The sequence below is a fragment of the Bombyx mandarina genome, chromosome 17, assembly GCF_030267445.1.
Source record: "Bombyx mandarina strain Sakado chromosome 17, ASM3026744v2".
In the NCBI taxonomy this organism is placed as follows: Eukaryota; Metazoa; Arthropoda; class Insecta; order Lepidoptera; family Bombycidae; genus Bombyx; species Bombyx mandarina.
Window position 1 is genome coordinate 7396932 of NC_143223.1, and position 21109 is coordinate 7418040.

The 21109-nt window shown below is 34.9% G+C and overlaps 1 protein-coding gene across 1 annotated transcript; it reads right to left on the reverse strand.

The window, feature by feature from the left end:
• Positions 1-1765: 1765 nt before the first annotated feature.
• Positions 1766-21075, reverse strand: yellow-12 (protein). Its single transcript, XM_089734500.1, has 4 exons — positions 20656-21075; positions 11767-11938; positions 10950-11131; positions 1766-2748 (listed from the first exon to the last, which is right to left on the reverse strand). The coding sequence occupies exons 1-4, from the start codon at positions 20885-20887 to the stop codon at positions 1805-1807; spliced, it is 1530 nt and encodes a 509-aa protein (XP_089590626.1). The 5' UTR covers positions 20888-21075; the 3' UTR covers positions 1766-1804.
• Between the last annotated feature and the right edge of the window lie 34 nt (positions 21076-21109).

Genomic DNA, 21109 nt, shown 5'->3' on the forward strand with positions numbered 1-21109 from the left:
AAAATTTCATACTCCTCCGTACGCGCAATTTTCGTAAAAAGGGATACAAAGTTTTTGCATCACGTATTAATATATAGGTATTGTTTTTAGGATTGATTTGATTGGACGTGTGTACAAAATTTGAAATCAAGGATTATGAATAAGCAAAAACATTGTAATTTTTGTATATAAAGACCAATATAATAGAACCTTGTGTAAAGAGTAGGATTGTTTCGAATATACCCTAAATAAATATTTAATCTCAGACACACTATTTATGCAAGATTGCTTCAGAAAAATGATTGGTTTGTAATATAATTTAAAGTAATTTGCGCCTGCCATCATTATCTGAGCAAAGATATAATTGAAAAATAATAAATATGTTCATAAATTAACTTGCTATTATGTTTATAATAAATAGATACGCTTTGTTCTAATATTCTTCTTCCTCCTGGACTTATCCCATTATTATGTGACATTATGTGGGTTTATCTTTTTTTCCATTCGGGCTTATCATACTCTAGCTTTCTTCTACCTTTCTCTCGCATCTCGTTATCTCTGCACTCACACCATTCTTTCGCATATCCTCACAGAGTTCATGATCCAGGTACTATTAAGACGCCCCCTCCTCACATTACCATATACTTTCATACCTAGGATCTTTTGGCCATAATTTTTTTAAAATACATATTCACATCTATAATATAAAATAAATGTTTATAGCTTTCTTTGTTACTTTATTCATGCGTTGATATCTGTCTATGGAATGTTGGCATTTCAAGTATCATAATTCCTAATCCCATCAGTGTACGAATTAAAAATCAAATCCGCAAAATTACTCGTATAATTTGCGTAATTACTGGTGGGGCGTCTGGTGCGGTAGGACGCCTTGTGAGTCCGTACTGGTAGGTACCACCACTGCGCCTATTTTTGCCGTGAAGCCGTAATGCATTTCGGTTTGAAGGGTGGGCAAGGCAGCCGTTATTCTGTAAAAACCGCGAGACCTTAGAACTCATGTGTCAAGGTCGGTGGCGGTATTTAGGTACGTTATAGATCTCTAGAACGAGACCAGCAAAAGAATACAGCTGGGCTGGGCGGCATGTGGAAAATTACGTCGAGTATTTTCGTCGTCTATTCCACAGAGTCTAAAGACGAAAGTCTTCAATCAGTGCGTTCTGCCTGTCATTACATACGGAGCGGAAACGTGGACACTTACGGTTGGGCTGGTCCACAAGTTTAAAGTTGCTCAGCGAGCTATGGAGAGGGCTATGCTTGGAGTTTCTCTGAAAGACCGAATCCGGAAAGAGGTGATCCGACAGAGAACCCAAGTTATAGACATAGCACAGCGAATTAGTAAGCTGAAGTGGCAATGGGTTGGTCATATTAGCCGGACAACCGATAACCGTTGAGGTAAAGGCGTTCTTGAGTGGAGACCGCGAACTGGAAAACGCAGTGCAGGACGCCATCAGGCTCGGTGGAGTGATGATCTGTGCAGGGTGGCTGGCAGGAAATTGATGAGAGAAGTCGAGGATCGTGCTCAGTGGCGAACAATTGGAGAGGCCTATGTCCAGCAGTGGACTGCTGCTCTGCTACAGGCTGATGATGATAGATCTCTATGAGCTCCGGTAACTATTTAACACCAGGTGGGCTATGAGCTCATCCACCTATCTAAGCAATATAAAAAAGGAATTGTTTTATTGATCTCATTAAAAAAGTACTGATAGTCACAAATTACAACACGTAACGAAACGTGGCTGGGTTTCACTACTTTAAAATAAAACTAGAATTTTATTATGGTACTTTATTTTGTAGTATGGCAGTATAGTTATCTCCGGTTCACTAGTAATCTACGAATTGGAATTTTGATGGCAGGATCGCAGACTGTTCCGCGCACAGCCTCTTTCGTATCTGCATAAAGAATCCGATAATTATAATCATCAGAATCTAAAGAACCATTCTGAAACATGGGCAGTTTATTAGAAATTACCCACACATTTTGTTGTTCACCTTGATTGATTTTGATATCATTCGGAAAAATTAATGTTTCTGCGTTTTCTGCCACTGTGCCTAGGGTTCTCTTTCGATATGGTTTATTGCTGTCCCAACAACCGATACTGTCTCGGGAAACTAAACCATAAAACATAACTCCTCGATCATCAAAAGCCGAAGCCGATGATTGTCCGTATAACCCACGACTCTCGCCCACGAGATTAAACTCCGAAAAACTGTTGTTAACTTGTGATGGTCTGCGTAGCACTGAAGTTGGCACATAAAACTCTCGGTAACTTGATAGAGAATGGAAAAATAGCATTCTCTCCCGAAAATGATCTACGGGGGTTAAAGCGAGCCCAAATATTCCGTCGCTCCATTGAAAATTGAGACCGTGTAGAGTGAAGTTTGACGCTAAAGGATCAGGGTAGAATAACGGATTAGAGTATTTCCAAAACATTCCATCTTCTTGCCTGAAAACTATTAATCCAAAACGCCACGTGTCCGCTATATACGCGTGTAGATCTGAACAATCTGATGTTTTTGTATCTAGTATTATATTCGCAAACAAAGAGTCCTGCAGTACATAGTTGTCGGGTATAAGATAACGTGCTATAAGCATGTCTGTAAGTAGATCAAACACGAAGATGCTCGGAGGGCAGACTTGTACTGAATTATCTTGCGCATTGATTTTGCCGGAGTCTAAAACCCAGAGCCTTCCACACGGGTCCGTATTGACTCGGAAGACTGATATCATTTTCGTACAATTGAAATCATCATCTGCAAGTAAAAATAATAAGTAAAAACAAAAAGAAGTAAAAAATACGAATCAAAATATTTATTAATTATTTATTACAAAATCGACTTCGCCACTGTCCTCAATATCGATAAAAAAAATAACGATTTTATAAAAAGGAGAAACTATTTATGTAAAATTTTTGAACGTTGACATTGAGGATATTGTTAGAAAGTTTTACGCAAATTCGAACAACATATTGTACCACATATCAACGTATTCGCACCAAAGCCGTCCCAGCGACACGTCAATGTTAATGACAAAATAACATAATTTCACTTTAGAAATGTAGCGATACAATAAAGAACTGCAATATTAATTAATTATATATAAATTACCACACAATTTTAAGAAGAATATGTTTATTTAATCAAACTATTATATTCGTATGTACTGTGTTAGTTATAATATTTTGTAGTAAAGTTTAACAATATTTGCTATGTGTATGTGCATTACTATAATTCTCATGTCGTATTTGTTATTTTAGTATTATGTATTCTTTTTTGTGTGTACATAAATACATTAATAAATAAATAATAAATAAACTATTACTTGTAGTCGAAGATGTCAAGCGCATGTTAGCGCCATCTAGTAAGCGCGCGGGCAAAATGAATTAGGTCCAAATGTAACAGGTTCATTGAAAGTATCAAGGCCAGTGCCTTCTATCACCACTGCGCCCGTGTGGGACGTACACCTTGCAATTTTTTTTCCTACCTATGCTGATAGCCTTGAGAGGCTATTTTAGCTTCACCTTAACATGTAGGTGAGCTCACGGGGCTCAAACTGGAGTGTTGCTAACAGTGGCCCTAGCAAGAGCAGTGCTTCACAGAATCTACCACCGGATCGGAAACGCAACCCACTGAGAAGATCCGGCGAGTTACTCAGTGGACTGTGTCTAGGGGTTAATTCGGTCGTCGAACCCTTCGCTTACGACGAAGGGTTCGACGAGGACGGTGACCGGTGCTTGTGGTACCTAAAAGCACCGTTAATGGATCGGAAGGATCCGTAATGACGTGTTTTGGGCGACGTCGACTATTTACCGTTCGGTCTACAGGATCGGGTATGTAATTTCCAGCGGCTATGACAAGAGTGTTCTCATGTAGTGCCGCCTTTTCAAAGTGGCCTGCACCATAGGTAAAGCCGCCTCTGTTTATATTAATCGAAGTCGTTCTTTAGATTTTTTCAATGTCGACGGAAGACCTTTGAAGGTTTATAAGTAGTAATCGATTGTGATTGACTAGGTCTACCGAATATGGTGCTTATTGTATTGTTTCTAATTCTTGTTTTATTATACATCAATTTATTTCATGCATCTTAGAAACGGCTATAAAGATTTGGCATCTTAGAAACGGCATAATATTTGTATGTAGCTATGGTTTGGTTTGCATCTCTAAATACGTAGGTGACTCCTCCAAAAATAAGCGCCATTTTACAGGAAACCTATTTATAAAATATGATGAATGCGCGTTCCCATAAAAAAGATTGTATTACAAAACAGCGTTACCTACCTACTATCTAATATATTTTTTATATAAAACTGCATTTATGATAAATGTGACCTACCTAATGCATTATGGAACTAAAAATAATTGCGAATCGACAGAGGCGAGCAAAACTCGGTCGCCCATGTGCTAGTGTCTAACTGCAGGTCTAATAATGCCTCATTTATATGCTAGATATTCGTGAACAATTCACTAAGCTACTATTCGAATAATTCGTGCACGAATACGAGCACTCAAACAATTTATAGATACGTCCATATACGGTAAACATCGGCCTTTCAAACATGGAAGACATGTATGTCACTCGCCGATACGGCTTTATGTGTATTAGATGTGAAGCCACTTTTTTTCCAGAGATTTAGGCCTTGTTCGCACTGCGATATTTCACCACACATTTTTTTTCTCGTAATTCGGTAACACATTTAATCCTATAGGAGTAGCCGCACTGGCGGTAAAAAAATCGTGCGGGAAAAATCTGTGACTTGATGCAAATTGAATGCGAAACGGTACGATTTATTTCCGCACGAATATTTTGTACCGTATAAATATAATAGTCTAGTCAACAAGTTCAAAAACGTGTTAAATAGACATAAAGCTCCTAAAAATATGTACGATAGCTCATTGGATGCGGAATGATGTCTACAAAAATGTTTTTTAAGTGCTTATTAGCACATAAAAAATTGCGATTGTTATAAACAAAATAAGATTTAAAAAAAAAGGAATTTGATTTTTCCTTAATAATTTCTAAAATAATGATATTTAAGGAATTTTGAAAAAAGATCCTGAAAGAGGAGGAAATTTCCAATAAAAAAGTCCCAACTCCCGGAATTCTATCTCTATTATTTATAAAAAAAAAATAACGCTGAAAATAGCGCTCCGCGAGGTCGCTACGGCATAGGCGCGCAGTCTAAAAAGCCGGTATATCACCTAAAATAATTTTTTTATAGTATTAAATAACAATTTAAAAATTTGAATAAATTATGGTGTAATCTAAACACTTGAAGGAAAAAAACCTCGGTGAAAAAAAAATTTTACATCGATTTTTCAAAAATTTACACCATTGTTAATTAACTAACTTTTTTCCAATCTCTGTTTTTATAAATTACGGTATAAAAGTTACAATAATTCATCTATAAATTTTTCCCTTCGTGGAGCTCTTATCATTTAAGTACTTAATAAAGTTAAGCATAAAAAATTTTTTAATCTTTATTATTTTGATAATTATAATTTTTTTTAATTAACAAAAAATTTAATTTCTAAAAAATGTTATGAAAAAATTTTTTTTTCGTAATATCTTAATATTGCTGTTTTTGCATCTACCATAGGTTTTAATTAACATTTAAAAAAAATTTTTACGCTATTTGTTAAGAAATTGTTTATAAATAAATAGACTATTTTGGGATTAAAAAAAAAAAAGAATTACCGTCTTATTGTATAGGTGAAATAAAGATTTAGAAAAAAAAAAAAATCTTAAATAAATGTTTTAATTGTTTAAAATCGTTTTTTTCATATTTCAATTGTTTAAATAATTAGTTAAGAAATTATTTTTTTCTTAAAAATCATCATTGACTCTTTTCGGCGGATTAACAAAGAAATACATTTTTTTATAAATAATTTCATTGTTTATTAACTTAACAATTTGTTATAAAAAAATAATATTAATCGTTATATTTTTTTTCGAAAATTACAAAAAATTATAAAAACAACCATACATAACAAAATATAGAAAAAAAATTTTGTATTTTTTACAGCATTTTTAGATATATGATAATGAAATTACAGCCGTTACATAATTTGTCAAGTTATAAATTGTTATAACTTTTAAACTATAAGAGATACGGTAAAGGACACTCAGGTCATTTTTATAAAGGATTTATTTATCTTTAAAATAAATTCAAAATCGATCCTGTAACTATTGTTTATCAGTTGTTATAAGCATTTGATAAATAAATGAAAACTGATCGATAGCAGAATGTAAATGAGGTAAGTATAAATTAAAACTAGTATATTATTTAAATAAAATTATATATTTCTATGATTTATACGTAATTAGAAAGATACTTTATCATAGAACAAAAAAGTTTTTGGGTCCGTAGCTGTATCTATATTATTCAACAAATTATAAGCTATGAAATTTCAAAAAATATCAAAGAAATCATAGTTTTTTATAAACAAATGCTTATAACTGATAAACAATAGTTACAGGATCGATTTTGAATTTATTTTAAAGATAAATAAATCCTTTATAAAAATGACCTGAGTGTCCTTTACCGTATCTCTTATAGTTTAAAAGTTATAACAATTTATAGCTTGACAAATTATGTAACGGCTGTAATTTCATTATCATATAATATCTAAAAATGCTGTAAAAAATACAATTTTTTTTTTATATATTTTATATATATGGTTGTTTTTATAATTTTTTGTAGTTTTCGAAAAAAAATATAACGATTAATATTAATTTTTTATAACAAATTGTTAAGTTAATAAACAAAGAAATTATTTATAAAAAAATGTATTTCTTTGTTAATCCGCTGAAAAGAGTCAATGATGATTTTTAAGAAAAAAATAATTTCTTAACTAATTATTTAAACAATTGAAATATGAAAAAAACGATTTTAAACAATTAAAACATTTATTTAAGAATTTTTTTTTTTTCTAAATCTTTATTTCACCTATACAATAAGACGGTAATTCTTTTTTTTTTTTTAATCCCAAAATAGTCTATTTATTTATAAACAATTTCTTAACAAATAGCGTAAAATTTTTTTTTTAAATGTTAATTAAAACCTATGGTAGACGCAAAAACAGCAATATTAAGATATTAGGAAAAAAAAAAATTTTCATAACATTTTTTAGAAATTAAATTTTTTGTTAATTAAAAAAAATTATAATTATCAAAATAATAAAGATTAAAAAAATTTTTTTGCTTAACTTTATTAAGTACTTAAATGTTAAGAGCTCCACGAAGGGAAAAATTTATAGATGAATTATTGTAACTTTTATACCGTAATTTATAAAAACAGAGATTGGAAAAAAGTTAGTTAATTAACAATGGTGTAAATTTTTGAAAAATCGATGTAAAATTTTTTTTTCACCGAGGTTTTTTTCCTTCAAGTGTTTAGATTACACCATAAATTATTCAAATTTTTAAATTGTTATTTAATACTATAAAAAAATTATTTTAGGCGATATACCGGCTTTTTAGACTGCGCGCCTATGCCGTAGCGACCGCGCGGAGCGCTATTTTCAGCGTTATTTTTTTTTTATAAATAATAGAGATAGAATTCCGGGAGTTGGGACTTTTTTATTGGAAATTTCCTCCTCTTTCAGGATCTTTTTTCAAAATTCCTTAAATATCATTATTTTAGAAATTATTAAGGAAAAATCAAATTCCTTTTTTTTAAATCTTATTTTGTTTATAACAATCGCAATTTTTTATGTGCTAATAAGCCCTTAAAAAACATTTTTGTAGACATCATTCCGCATCCAATGAGCTATCGTACATATTTTTAGGAGCTTTATGTCTATTTAACACGTTTTTGAACTTGTTGACTAGACTATAAAGTAAGTATGACTATGTTCGCACTGCGGAATAAAATTGGCACGTTTCGCTCAGTTTCATGGGTCTCAATTCCTAAGTGGGTGAATCCCATGTTCATGACATCTTTTGATTCATCTGTTACGCCGCGGCGCCGCCTTAGTATTAGATAAATTAAAATTTTAGTTCAGTTGTCCATTTTACACGTGTGTCTCGGCCGAGAACTGAATTAGGCCTTGTCCGCACAGCGATATTTCACCGCGCGATTTTTTTCTCGTAATTCTGTAACACATTTAATATTATAGGAGTATCCGCACTGGCGGTAAAAAAATCGCGCGGGAAAAAAATCTGTGACTTGATGCAAATTGAACCCGAAGCGGTGCGATTTATTTCCGTGCGAATATTTTGTACCGTATAAAGTAAGTATGGCTATGTTCGCACTGTGGAATATAATTCGCGCGTTTCGCTTGATAGGTAATTGCTGGACCAGGTAGTTGTAGTAAATTATCGAATGCTTTTTTTGTCATTCTGTAATAGCCAAAAAACTTTTTGCTGTATTTTCGCAACTCTTGATATTCTATGTAGAAAAAACCTTTCATGGGTCTCAATGCCGTAAGTGGGTGAATCCAATGCTCATGACATCTTTTGATACGTCTGTTACGCCGCCTTAGCATTAGATACATTAAAATTTTTGTTCGGTTGTCCATTTTACACGTCCGTCTCAGCCGAGAACTGAATTAAACTGAGGAAAATAGTACGAAATTTTATTCGCAGTGCGTACTAGGTGTAATTCCGATCGTGGAATTTAATACGCGAGAATAAAAACCTCGCGGTGAAATATCGCTGTGCGGACAGACTCTAAAAGACGGCAACGAAGTTTGTGGATGACTGTTGTCAAAAAACAATGACAAAAATTTAAACACCGCGCACGAATAGAAACCAAGAATTATTTTATTCGCAACAAAAAACCGATTTCACGCGAGAACGGTCAAGCATCGGTACTGAATACCGAATAGAATATGTGAGTCTATCCAAATACGGCTTCATTGTAAAACGGATGTTCTCGCTTCATCATGATGCAATAATGAAATACTTAGTGGTAAAGATCGATTAACTACTCGGCACTGTTTTTAAGTTCTATCATGTATAAATAATGACAAACTAAACAGCAGGTGCATTACTACTCATCAAAGCAAGGCAATCTTGGCTCTAACCACGTCTGAAATATTCACATGCGTTAATTGTCGTTCATTCTTACTGATTTCGCATGGTACTTTCTTTTTACAATTTGTTGCATTATTGAATCAACTAATTCTCCGTGATGCTAAGTTTTTAGTTGTTTCATAAATACCGGCTTCCACATTTTATTTTTTATTGCCCTTGTAGGCAGACGAGCATACGGCCCACCCGATGGTGAGTGGTTACCGTCGCCCTTGGACTTTAGCAATGCCAGGGGCAGAGCTAAGCCGCTGCCTACCGCTGCCTAATGCTTTTATTTCGACATTATTTTCCCTTATACCAAGCAGTTCGACCCTGAGTTTCATTCTTCAAACTGAAGTTTCCAGTAAGAATGTGATTAAACAAAATCATAGTGCGTTCGTCAGTCGATATCTTCGCCAAACGGAGTCATTGAGATTGGTCAGCTATTTCAACTAATTAAAACCGCGTCTTAAATCATATCCGAAAACCATTCTAATTGTTGAATTTTTGGTGGAGGTGCTATTTGTCATGTACTTTTTTTTGTAAAATCACTGATGTTCTGAGATAGGACTCACTATACATATACAGGACACAGGATAGTTGTAGCAAGTTGCTACAACTAACTAAATTAATAAAGCTCAATATATCTATAGACAATTTACAGATCAGAATAATGGTAAAGGACAATGCCCAAAAGTGGGCCAACTTTATGTCAAAACTTGAAAAACTTACTTGAAAAACTATGCCCTATTTTTTCACGTTGTTTAGTTTATGTATCAACATTTCTTTCAACCTGGCATTGTTTTCCAAAAAAATAAATTAGTTATTTGATAACATCCCAAAACTATCCATGCCATTGTTTTTAAATTCGCCAATAGGCAAAGGGCTTAGCCCATACAGCCTTATAGCAAACCTATATGCTGTCAAACGAAAGAGTTGTTTGTGACTTGAACAACAAATAAATAAAAAATAGCTAATGCTTATAATTCACAGGCTTCTTAGTTTATTTTTGTTCAATTCAATATTTATATATTGTAATAATAATTATTACTTAAAACCATGAATTATTTAATATTTTTAGATATTAATGATTCCATTAGTAAAAATATCAATGGCCTACCATTACTCTATTCTTATTATATATAATCAGAGAGTTTTGGCAGCAACCCGAGTGAAGCGTCACTTGAATTTTTATTTTAATGTTTTTTTAATAGTTTATTGTGTAATTTGTATTATTTGTATTTGTAATATTGTGTATAAAAGGTCTGCGTAAACTCATGCTCAGTCAATGTGGTATTCGTCGAGTTGACGTCAAAACTCCCAAAAAGCAATAAAAAGAGATACACCGGCTTTTTATTGACATAAAAAATATATAACTTCGACAGACTAGGCTGTATAGGCTACGCTCTTTGCCTGCTTATTGGTGAATTTAAAAACAACAACAACAATATCGTTGCCGGCTTCCAGATTTTCATTTCATTTTATTATTATTATGAGGATATAATAACAATAAAATGTACGTAAGGGCTTATTTCTAGCAACATTAACCACAATTAACTTATTTAATACTGGAAATAATTATGAGAGCGATTATTGATTTCGAAGAAAACAATTAACAACTTAATTTTAGCTGCAGAAAAAAACAGATTTCTCTTAAACCTGGGTGAGAAATAAAAATCGTTTTCTGAATATGAAACGATATTTCTTTGTCTATCAAGTTAAGTTAAAACCATCATGACAGGACAACTTTTTTTAGGGGCCCAAACGCCCATAGAAAATGGGCATTGTCCTTTATCTGAAAGTAAATATGACCTTGTGCGAAAAAAAATTATCATAAATCTTGAACTGCACAGCTTTCATTTTTATTTGAAGTGACAAAGCGCCAACGCTATACTCCGACCCTTATTATAATGTAATAATTTGGTTTAAGTATTAATCTTACTAAGTGCTGTATGATAACTCCAGTCTGGATACGGCTTAAGCGCGGGTGAGATGACACCTCCAGCTCGCGGCACCGTAGCCAAGGTAGCTGGTACACCGCTTCTCCAGTTTGGTAAGGTTACCCATATTCTTGAACCCCATACCTCTAAACCAAGAGGTAAAACACTGTCCGGAACAAATTTTCTGGAAAATCGATACAAACTTTAATATTTTTATAACGCCATTTCATTTAAATTTTTTTTTCATCATATTTTGTCGTAAATTTCATAATTTTTTTGAGTTACTTATTAAACATTTAAATTTTTACATGGTTAACCTTACCTTAGGTATTTAAATACAAAAAATGCGTGGTGTCGTAGGACACCGGATAGGAACGAAGTTCCTTATTATAAAAATGTTAATTTTAAGCTCTATTCGAGGTATAAAGAAAATAAAACTGGAGGTTTCGCAACAACCCACGGTCATTCGGTAACGTGCGAACTTATTGTGGTACACTTCATTCACGGTTGCTTGCATAAGAGTTAGTGTATTGCGCAAACGAATGCTCTGAGATCGTGGTCAATGAATGATAAAAAAATATGTTATTTTTTGTACGTTATTACAAAGTTAAGTCATACACTGTGTGCATTACTATTTTGTACGTTATGACAAAGCTAAGTGGTACACTGTGTGCATTACTAATAAAAATCTTACGTTACGGACGTTTTTTCCCGGTTAGGGTACACCTCCGCATCGTTCCCATAAGGAACTTCGTTCCAAAAAATTATACTAAATAATATTTAGACATCTGTAATGAAATAAGGTAAAAAAGATCGTGCCCAGTAGCAAGCGCTTCTCTGCGATGCCCGATTGAAGGGAATTCGAAGTCAACATTTTTCCATTTATACAGCGTACTGAAGGGTGGCGTCTCATTATCGGCTGGCAGCAGCTGAGGTTGCGACAAACCCATTACTGTTAGCCATAGCGTTATAGCCGCAGATCGGGAGCGATCTGAAATCGAAAACAAATACGTACAAATGAAAACTAAGGAATATAAATGTTGTTTTGAAGGGTAGGGCAGCCGTTGTAGCTATACTGAGATCTTAGAACTCATATCTCAAGGTGGGTGGCACATTTACGTTGTAGATGTCTAAGGGCTCCAGTAACCATTTAACACCAGGTGGGCTGTGAGCTCGTCCACCCATGTAAGCAATAAAATAAGAAAATTGTAAAATTAAATCAAATATAAACTGACTTTTAATTGTATCTGACTTGAAATTGGAAATAGGGCATGCTTTAAATTGTGCGGGCACACAGTTAAAATACAACACCCGACTTGTTTTTGTCGTAAAAGAGTTATCAGAGCAATCTTGTTTCAAGCGTGATTGTAATCTTCTTGTAATACCAGAAGGAAAGCCTTCAGTCCAATTTATTTTAGATTTAAAATAGTTTTTTGAACAAATTTTAACCTTACGGATTTGTTTTTAAAAACTTTAATATTTCAGGTTTTTTTTTATTGCTTAGGTGGGTGGACGAGCTTACGGCCCACCTGGTGTTAAGTGGTTACCGGAGCCCATAGGTATCTACAACGTAAATGCCGCCCACCCACTTTGAGATTTGAGTTCTAAGGTTTCAGACGTTTCAGAATAGTTATAACGGCTGCCCCACTCTTTAAACCGAAACACGTTACTGCTTCCCGGCTGAAATAAGCAAGCAAGGGGGTGGTACCTACCCGTGCGGACTCACAAGACGTCCTAACACCAGTAATTACGCAAATTGTAATTTTGTGGGTTTGGTTTTTACTACACTACGTTATTCCTTCACCGTGGAAGTCAATCGTGAACATTTGTTAGGTACGTACTTCATTAAAAAATTGGTACTTGCCAGCGGGATTCTAACACCGGTGCAACGCTAGATATGAATGCACCGGACGTCTAATCTTTTAGGCCATTGCTACAACTACAACGTTATTAGTCCTTCATCAGAGGAATTGTTCGCAAAGACGTGTTAGACTATTTACTTAGAAAACGAGTGCTATACAATGTATAATTTATGTCCGTATCTCTTTTTAGTACTACAAATTCGCGTCTCAAGCGGTATGCATAGAAATTAAAGAAAGTAGGTTGTGTGATTTTCTGGTACCAATATTAATATAAAAAATAAAACAATCCATCATTTCCGAATTAATTCTCATACATAAATAATCCTCTTATCTATTTCTACATCAAATCTGCATCTAAAACACCTAATTTCAAAGCAGAAGTCAAATCAGGTTTCTAGTAAAATATTGAAGCTTCAAAATGTATAAAAACTATAAAAATCGTATTAAATCGATTTGATTGTCCACAAAGTGAAACCGTCTTTCTAAGGTTGACGCTACAATTACTACGGTAAGGTAAGCAATTAAGCGAACTGCATTTGATTGCTTCGTAATGGCTATCAAGAAAACTATTACTTGCTTATGGCGTGGCGCATATTACTCAAGCCCCTATGTTGATAAAATATAAAAAAATATTATGAACAATAATGATAGTTTTATTTTTACATTTGCATAATCCAATTATTTAGAATAGAGTGGAGTGTAAAAATATAATTGATTGTATATTAATATAAAATCAAAACGAATGCATGCAAAATCTTAAATCTTACAAACAAAAAGAACGAAAGACAAAAGCACAGAGAGCGATCTATTACCGATTGAAAAAAATCACATATACAAATAAATAACTGGGAACAAATTATCCACGGTCATCTGGCCCCAAATTCGGATTCTCTGTGTTATGGGTACCAGGGACTGACATACATACTTATACGTTATATAAATACATATATAGTTAATAGAAACCCAGACGAAGGGCAAACAAACTTGTTCATCACCCAAATGCTTGTCCGATGTGGGAATCGAACCCACAGACCTCGGTGCAACAGTCAGGAGCGCTAATTACTGCATTACAGAGTCAGTCGATGTATAACATTATAACAATAATAAAATGTATCTCCATATAAAATGTATTAAAATTTAGGTTGTAACAACAAAGGTAAAATACAAGCTAAAGTACATATTTCAAGCAACATACATTTTTACTTGGGATATTTAAAAAAATATGCCATTGACCTTTCTTTTCTATTACCTACTTTAATTCGTGTATCACGGGTATCTACATTTTAGGTTATAAAATTAAACATAATCTAAAAAAATGTAATTAAAACAATTTAGAATAAGTTTACTTGTAAACTATAGTTTTTAACAAGGAATTAACAGAACTAGAGGTCCCGCAGTAGTCGAAATTCGACTATAATTAATTGGAATTGTAAGTTTGTACACTATTATGATTGTATTTTATACTTCTATAATCACAAATTTCGCCAAGACTACACTATAAAAAATATTAACAAAGACAAACAATATTTAATCTATTCTCAATTTGACAACAGACGTCAAGAACAAAAGTTTGACAATAAATAGTATGCATGCGTATGTGCGTCAAATACATGGTATGTAGTGTGTGTAATGTTTTCTTTATGGATTTAATGTATCTTTTATGCATTATTTTAAAAAAATATTAGCATTGTGCACTTCTTCTCTATATTCTCTATAAGTGTGGAAAATTTCATACTCCTCCGTCCGCGCAATTTTCGTAAAAAGGGATACAAAGTTTTTGCTTCACGTATTAATATATAGATAATGATTTCATGATATTTGACAGATGTTTTCATGCATAATTTATCAGTTTTAACTGCCTAGTGCTTTCCGGTCTGCGGCTAGTCGATAAAATTTGTTTTTACTATGAAACTTTCTTAAGAGCAATGCACTTCAGAGAGAATACTTAGAAATATTATGATAACGTTATAGAGTATACGTATGATATAGAGTTAGCTAGAACCATTTGTGTCATACTTAATTGAAATGTAAAAGCTAAGAACAATTTTGACATTTTTACGTGCCTCATAGATTATATATATAATACATAGTTTCAGAGATAACTCGAATTTAGTGAACTATATATTATGTATCTATTATTTATTTTATATTATCGTGTTGTAACTAAACAGGTTGTGATTTATTTAAATTTATTTGTACTCACAAGAATCCATTATTCAGGAAGAACTCGTCGTGAAGCGTGTTCTGATTACTTCTGGTGGACATGCACTTCACACATGTTTTTCACACAAAATGGTATTAAGTTTACATAATAAGTTCTTAAATAACATTCAGTTTGATAATTCAACAAAATGAACAATGATATTATATTTTCTTGATGTTCATTGATTGGAAGGTTGATAGTATATTTTTAAAAGTTGGTTTGAGTTGGTTTGAGTCATTAAGGTTTAATTTTGTCGCCCTCAATTTATTTTAACTGAATCAAAATAAATTAAATTACTTTAACTGAATTAAAATAAATTAACGTAACTAATGTATACCTGATTTTATTTTTTGTGCTTTTAACGAAATATATGTTATCCAAACTAACGTCAATATTCTTCAGGGTTTTTTATTTATTTCGGATCTAGAAGGTACGATGTTTCAAGATGAATACCCAGTAAATACTAAAACAAACATTAAAACATTATTTACACGGATACATTGTAAATTGTCTTTAAATGTGTTAATTTAATACAGAAATAAATACACATTTCCGATATTAAATAGTTGTTTACCGAGCAATTACTATTACATCAATCAGATAGTTGGTTATTGATTAACTAACTACTCGCGATTAAGTGGTAAATTACGTCCGTTTCGTGAAAAACCTAATGAATAACTTCCGGAAATATACTCTATAAAAACATCGATCAAGTGTTTAGTTTCCATTTTAACAATTCAAAGGTATTATTTTCAATCAAGTATAACCAGAAATCGAATATTCAAGAAAAAAATTAATAAGATTTTTTTTGTAGCTTTGATGGATGGATAAACTCCAAGCCCACCTGGTATTAAGTGGTTAATGGAGCCCATGGACATCTACAACGTAAATGCGCCACCCACCTTGAGATATAAGTTCTAAGGTCTTAGTATAGTTAAAACGGCTACCCCACCCTTCAAACTGAAACGCATTACTGCTTTACGGCAGAAATAGATAGGGTGGTGGTACCTACCCATGCGGACTCATAAGAGGTCCTACCACCAGTAATTACGCAAATTATAATTTTTCGGCTTTGATTTTTATTACACGATGTTATTCTTTCACCGTGAAAGTCAATCGTGAACATTTGTTGAGTACGTATTTCATTAGGAAAATTGGTAGCCGCCTGAGATTCGAACATTGGTGCATCGCTCAACACGAATGCATCGGACGTCTTATCCGTTAGACCACGACGACTTCAAAAAAAATATGATAAAAAAAATTAACTAACCAAATAACTTATTTATAACTTTCAAGCTCGCAAATGCTACAAAAAAATGTGAGCAAACAAACGAGAAAGAAAAATAAAATAAAAAATTCAAAACGGACTGGTATTATTTTATTAAAAATATAAATTTTTGGTAGTTTTTGACTGTTCAGGTTTTGAATTGGTTATTTTAGAAAGCGAAATATTGTGATTAAGTTTTGATTTGAGAGTCCTATGCGTTCTCAGTGTGTTGATATAATATTAGGAGAATGTGGCTGCTACACGACATGAGAACCCACTTGTCGTGGCCACTCGAAACTACATACCCGATCCTGTAGATCGAATGGTAAACAGTCGACGTCGCCCAAAACACTTCATTACGGATCCTCCTGATCCATTAACGGTGCTTTTAGGTATCACAAGCACCGGTCACCGTCCTCATCGAACCCGGCGCTTGCGACGAAGGGCTCGACAAGCGAATGAACCCACAGAGACAGACCACTGAGTTTCTCGCTGGATCTTCTCAGTGGGTCGGTTTCTGATCCGGTGGTAGATTCTGTGAAGCACTGCTCTTGCTAGGGTCAGTATTAGCAACACTCCGGTTTGAGCCCGGAGTTGAAGCAGTAATGCGTTTCGGTTTGAAGGGTGGGGCAGCCGTTGTAACTATACTTGAGACCTTAGAACTTATATATCAAGATGGGTAGCGCATTTAAATTGTGGATGTCTATGGGCTCCAGTAACTACTCAACACCAGGTGGACTGTGAGCTTGTTCACCCAACTAAGCAATAAAAAAAGGTCACATACTAGCTAAGGTTAGGCTGAAACAGCTTCTCAAGGCTATCGGCTTAGGTAAAGTGGCTGCCGTTGCTATCGCCTTCAACGTTACTCACAGGACGAGATGAAACTGTACTATTCTAGGCTGACACCACACAGCCATTAAGTACGAACCTACCGTTCACTGGTGTATTAAAACAGACTTAAACTTTAATGTCTATGACGCGTAAGATCCTGAGAGTGTTCTAATAGTTTGTATTTTTATGAATGCAATTTAAGTAACAATAAATTGTCCCGAGTGAACTAAACATACAGTACGATTTCACTTTCACCGATTGAAGATATTGCCCAACTCAAAGCTCAGCATGTATACAAAGAAACGGTACGATGTAAGTATTGTAATAGGTATATTTAAGACGCGTACTCGTGGTTTTATGTAATAAGTTTTTTACAACGTGCACTTCATGTTCTCTACAACTAGATGTAAATCGTGGTTGAATGCGTAATTAGATGGGATACACAATACACTTTCTCACAAATCGATTTTTTTTTTAATTATTTGATGAGATAAACAATGTATGATAAATATATAAAATACATATCATGTATGATAAATAATATATAAATATTAATTAAACAACTAAGGATTAAGTAAAAAAATTATAATCAATAAAAGTAAATAATAAATTTTGTATGTTTTGATAAAATCTAATCAAATTACATGAGCAGGTAGCTACGATTATCATAGAATACAAAATATTTGACAGAGGTCTAAATCTGGCTAACAAAAGTTTCTCCCCTCAGGATAACGCTGAAGCCATAGTCATCGTAACATCACATATCACCTCGACATTAGATAGGTCATCGAAGCAAGTTGTAGCGGAGGACTTCCTTCACCGCTTCGAATTGCCCGACGATGATAGGGAACTCCTTGTAGCCAACAACGCCTCGATCCGCGCCTACGATAAAACCGTTTACTACTCGAGTAGAAACAAGTCCCTAATCGCGAGTGAACTTCAGAGCGCAATCATAACCTTAGGACAGTGGTTCCGAAAATGGCGCATAGACATCAAGGCATAGCGGTGCTATTTCAAAGGGGAAACTCCACACGGATTTGACAAGGTGACACTTTACAAAACTTGCATAAGGCCCGTCATGATTTACGCGAGTGTGGTGTTTGCTCACGCGATCCGCACACATAGAGACACCCTACAATCCCTACAATCCCGCTTTTGCAGGTTCGCCGAAGGAGTTCTATGGTTCGTGAGGAATCGTTGCCGCCGATGCCTACTCCTGGAATCCTGATCCCGCAGGAGCCAGTAACCTAGTCACCGTAGCCGCCATAGACATCCTTTACGAATCCATCAGATCCATTAACCTTTGTATTAGACGCCCTCAGCTCTAACTTAAGAAACTATAACGCGGGCGAAATTACTCAGTTTAGCGACGGTCCAAATGTTATTCTTGGGAACTTGTATGTAAACGTATCTTGAAAATGTTTTTTTTTTATTGCTTGGGGGATTACTGGTGGCCCGGAGGCCTTTACAGTTTCACCAGGACAGGTGGGCGAGCAAGGGCTCAGCTAGGAGGCGTCGGATTTGCTAAAAGCTAACCAAGCGCCTCAAAAGGAGACCGAACTCAAGAGCAGCTCCTTCGTGAATGAATCTACTACCAGATCGGAATCGCGACCCGCTGAGAAGATCCGGCGAGAAACTCAGCGGGCTGATGTATGAGCTAGGTTGCACATCGATCCCTTTGTCGAATTCGATGAGTACGGTTAACGGGGTCCCTAAGCCGGATCCTAGTGTTAGAGCTGAAGGTGTCCAATGCAAAGGTTATTGGATCTGATGTATTCGTAAGGATGCGTTTAAGGCGTCGACGGTGACTAGCTCCTGCGTGATCAGGATACGGGGAGTAGTCAGCGGCGGCAACGATAAGGCGATTATCATAACGCATAGCCTTATCGAACTAACGTTCCGACGCTGACTTCATGTGTTTTCGGATCGATTCGATGTCCATCGTGTAAATCGACATTCCTCACGAACCACGGAGCTTCGACGGCTAACCTGCAAAAACGGAATTCTTGGGATTGGAGGGTGTCTGTGTGTGTGCGGGCCGCGTAAACGTACACCATACTCGTGTAAGTCGCCTTATACATGTTTTTTAAAGTGTTACCTTGTTCTGAAGGCACATTTTACTCCGCTTAAACCTGCAAAAACGGAATTCTTGGGATTGGAGGGTGTCTGTGTGTGTGCGGGCCGCGTAAACGTACACCATACTCGTGTAAGTCGCCTTATACATGTTTTTTAAAGTGTTACCTTGTTCTGAAGGCACATTTTACTCCGCTTACAGTTCATGGGATAGAGTTTGCCGAGAATAAACGCGGCACGGTCGCGGACTGATTATATATGTGGGTAGAATGTCATGGATGCATCCAGGGTGGCACCTAGGTACTTGATCTTCCTGGCCCAGAGTATGACTTGGCCGAAGAGGGTGATTGGGGGTGTGAGATTCCTCCTCTTGTCTGGGAGGAAATCCGTGTGATACAATCTCTCTAGTATGTCCGCCCGTCACCGGAGTAGAGTTCATCCATACTACCTAGATCTTAGAACTTATATCTCAAGGTGGGTGGCGCATTTATGTTGTAGATGTCTATGGGCTCCAGTAACCACTTAACACCAGGTGGGCTGTGAGCTCGTCCATCCATCTAAGCAATAAAAAAAAAACCTGGAGCCACTGCGGTCATCCAGTGCGTTTCCAGAGATCTTTTTTGCCACGTACCATCCGGCTATGGAATGAGCTCCCCTCCACGGTGTTTCCCGAGCGCTATGACATGTCCTTCTTCAAACGAGGCTTGTGGAGAGTATTAAACGGTAGGCAGCGGCTTGGCTCTGCCCCTGGCATTGCTGAAGTCCATGGGCGACGGTAACCACTCACCATCAGGTGGGCCGTATGCCCGTCTGCCTACAAAGGCAATAAAATAAAAAAAACAATTCAATTCGAGGAAATTTTCATTATGGTCTGTCAGTAAGCTGTTATAGAAATAATTTTCTTCATTTTAATCATGTTTGTTTCATGACTGAAACCTAATAAAATTGTCAAAATCATCTTTTTGGTAGACCTAAATAAGTTTCGACTTATAATAATCGTATTAAAAGAATGCGTGTTTTATTGTTATTTCATTAAAACTCTTTTTTTTTGTATTCACTAACTGATCACGTTTACCTATTATAACACATTAATGTAAACAACTTTAGATTTGTTCTTGGAAATAAACATTTTAACAGGTTTTAAACTGTCTGTCGATGTTTTTGCAAATGCCAAACCTAGTTAGCAAACAACGATTTATGTCCACGTATACTCTTAAAAATTATCTGCTGTTAATTTTAATAATATAACTTTAATTATTTTGCCGTCATCCAAGATAGAGAAGGCTAAGAAAATTGCGGACAAATGCTGTAACCAATTAAAAACATGGGAATGAAAATATACTAAATTATATTTTAAAATAAACTATACCAATAGATTTTTAATTCTTTCTAATTTCAGTTCCAAAACCTTTACTATTAACAAAGTTGGCAGCAGTTAATTTTATATTTACTGATATTACTTTATCACTTACCATTTGGTTTATGTCTTTCCAAAGTTTCTTTACTATAATCTCTAAGAGCCTGCAACCGTCCATTATACACATTTCTGTTGTTATAACGGTGGATACTAGATTCCGACGAGCTAATCCATTTGGTTTCCAAATTACCAAAATGTTCATTTACTTTGTTGTATTGACTAGTTATATCAGCGAAGAGCATCGATGGCGCGGACCATTGAACGAACCACTGATGCGACACGGCCATGTTTTCTTTTATGACTCAAATCACAAACAACGAATTAGACACTTAAAGTTTGTATTATACAGAAAATAGTATGGCAGAAAAGGAACCGGTATATTTTTCTGCATCGCAGAAAATGCGTGAGCACTAGAACAGTTCTTGAAATTGTCTGTCGAAGCGTCTCTGCGCTTGCCTTTCTGCGCGGAAACTTTCAACCCCACTTGAAACTTCAAAGAATATATACGT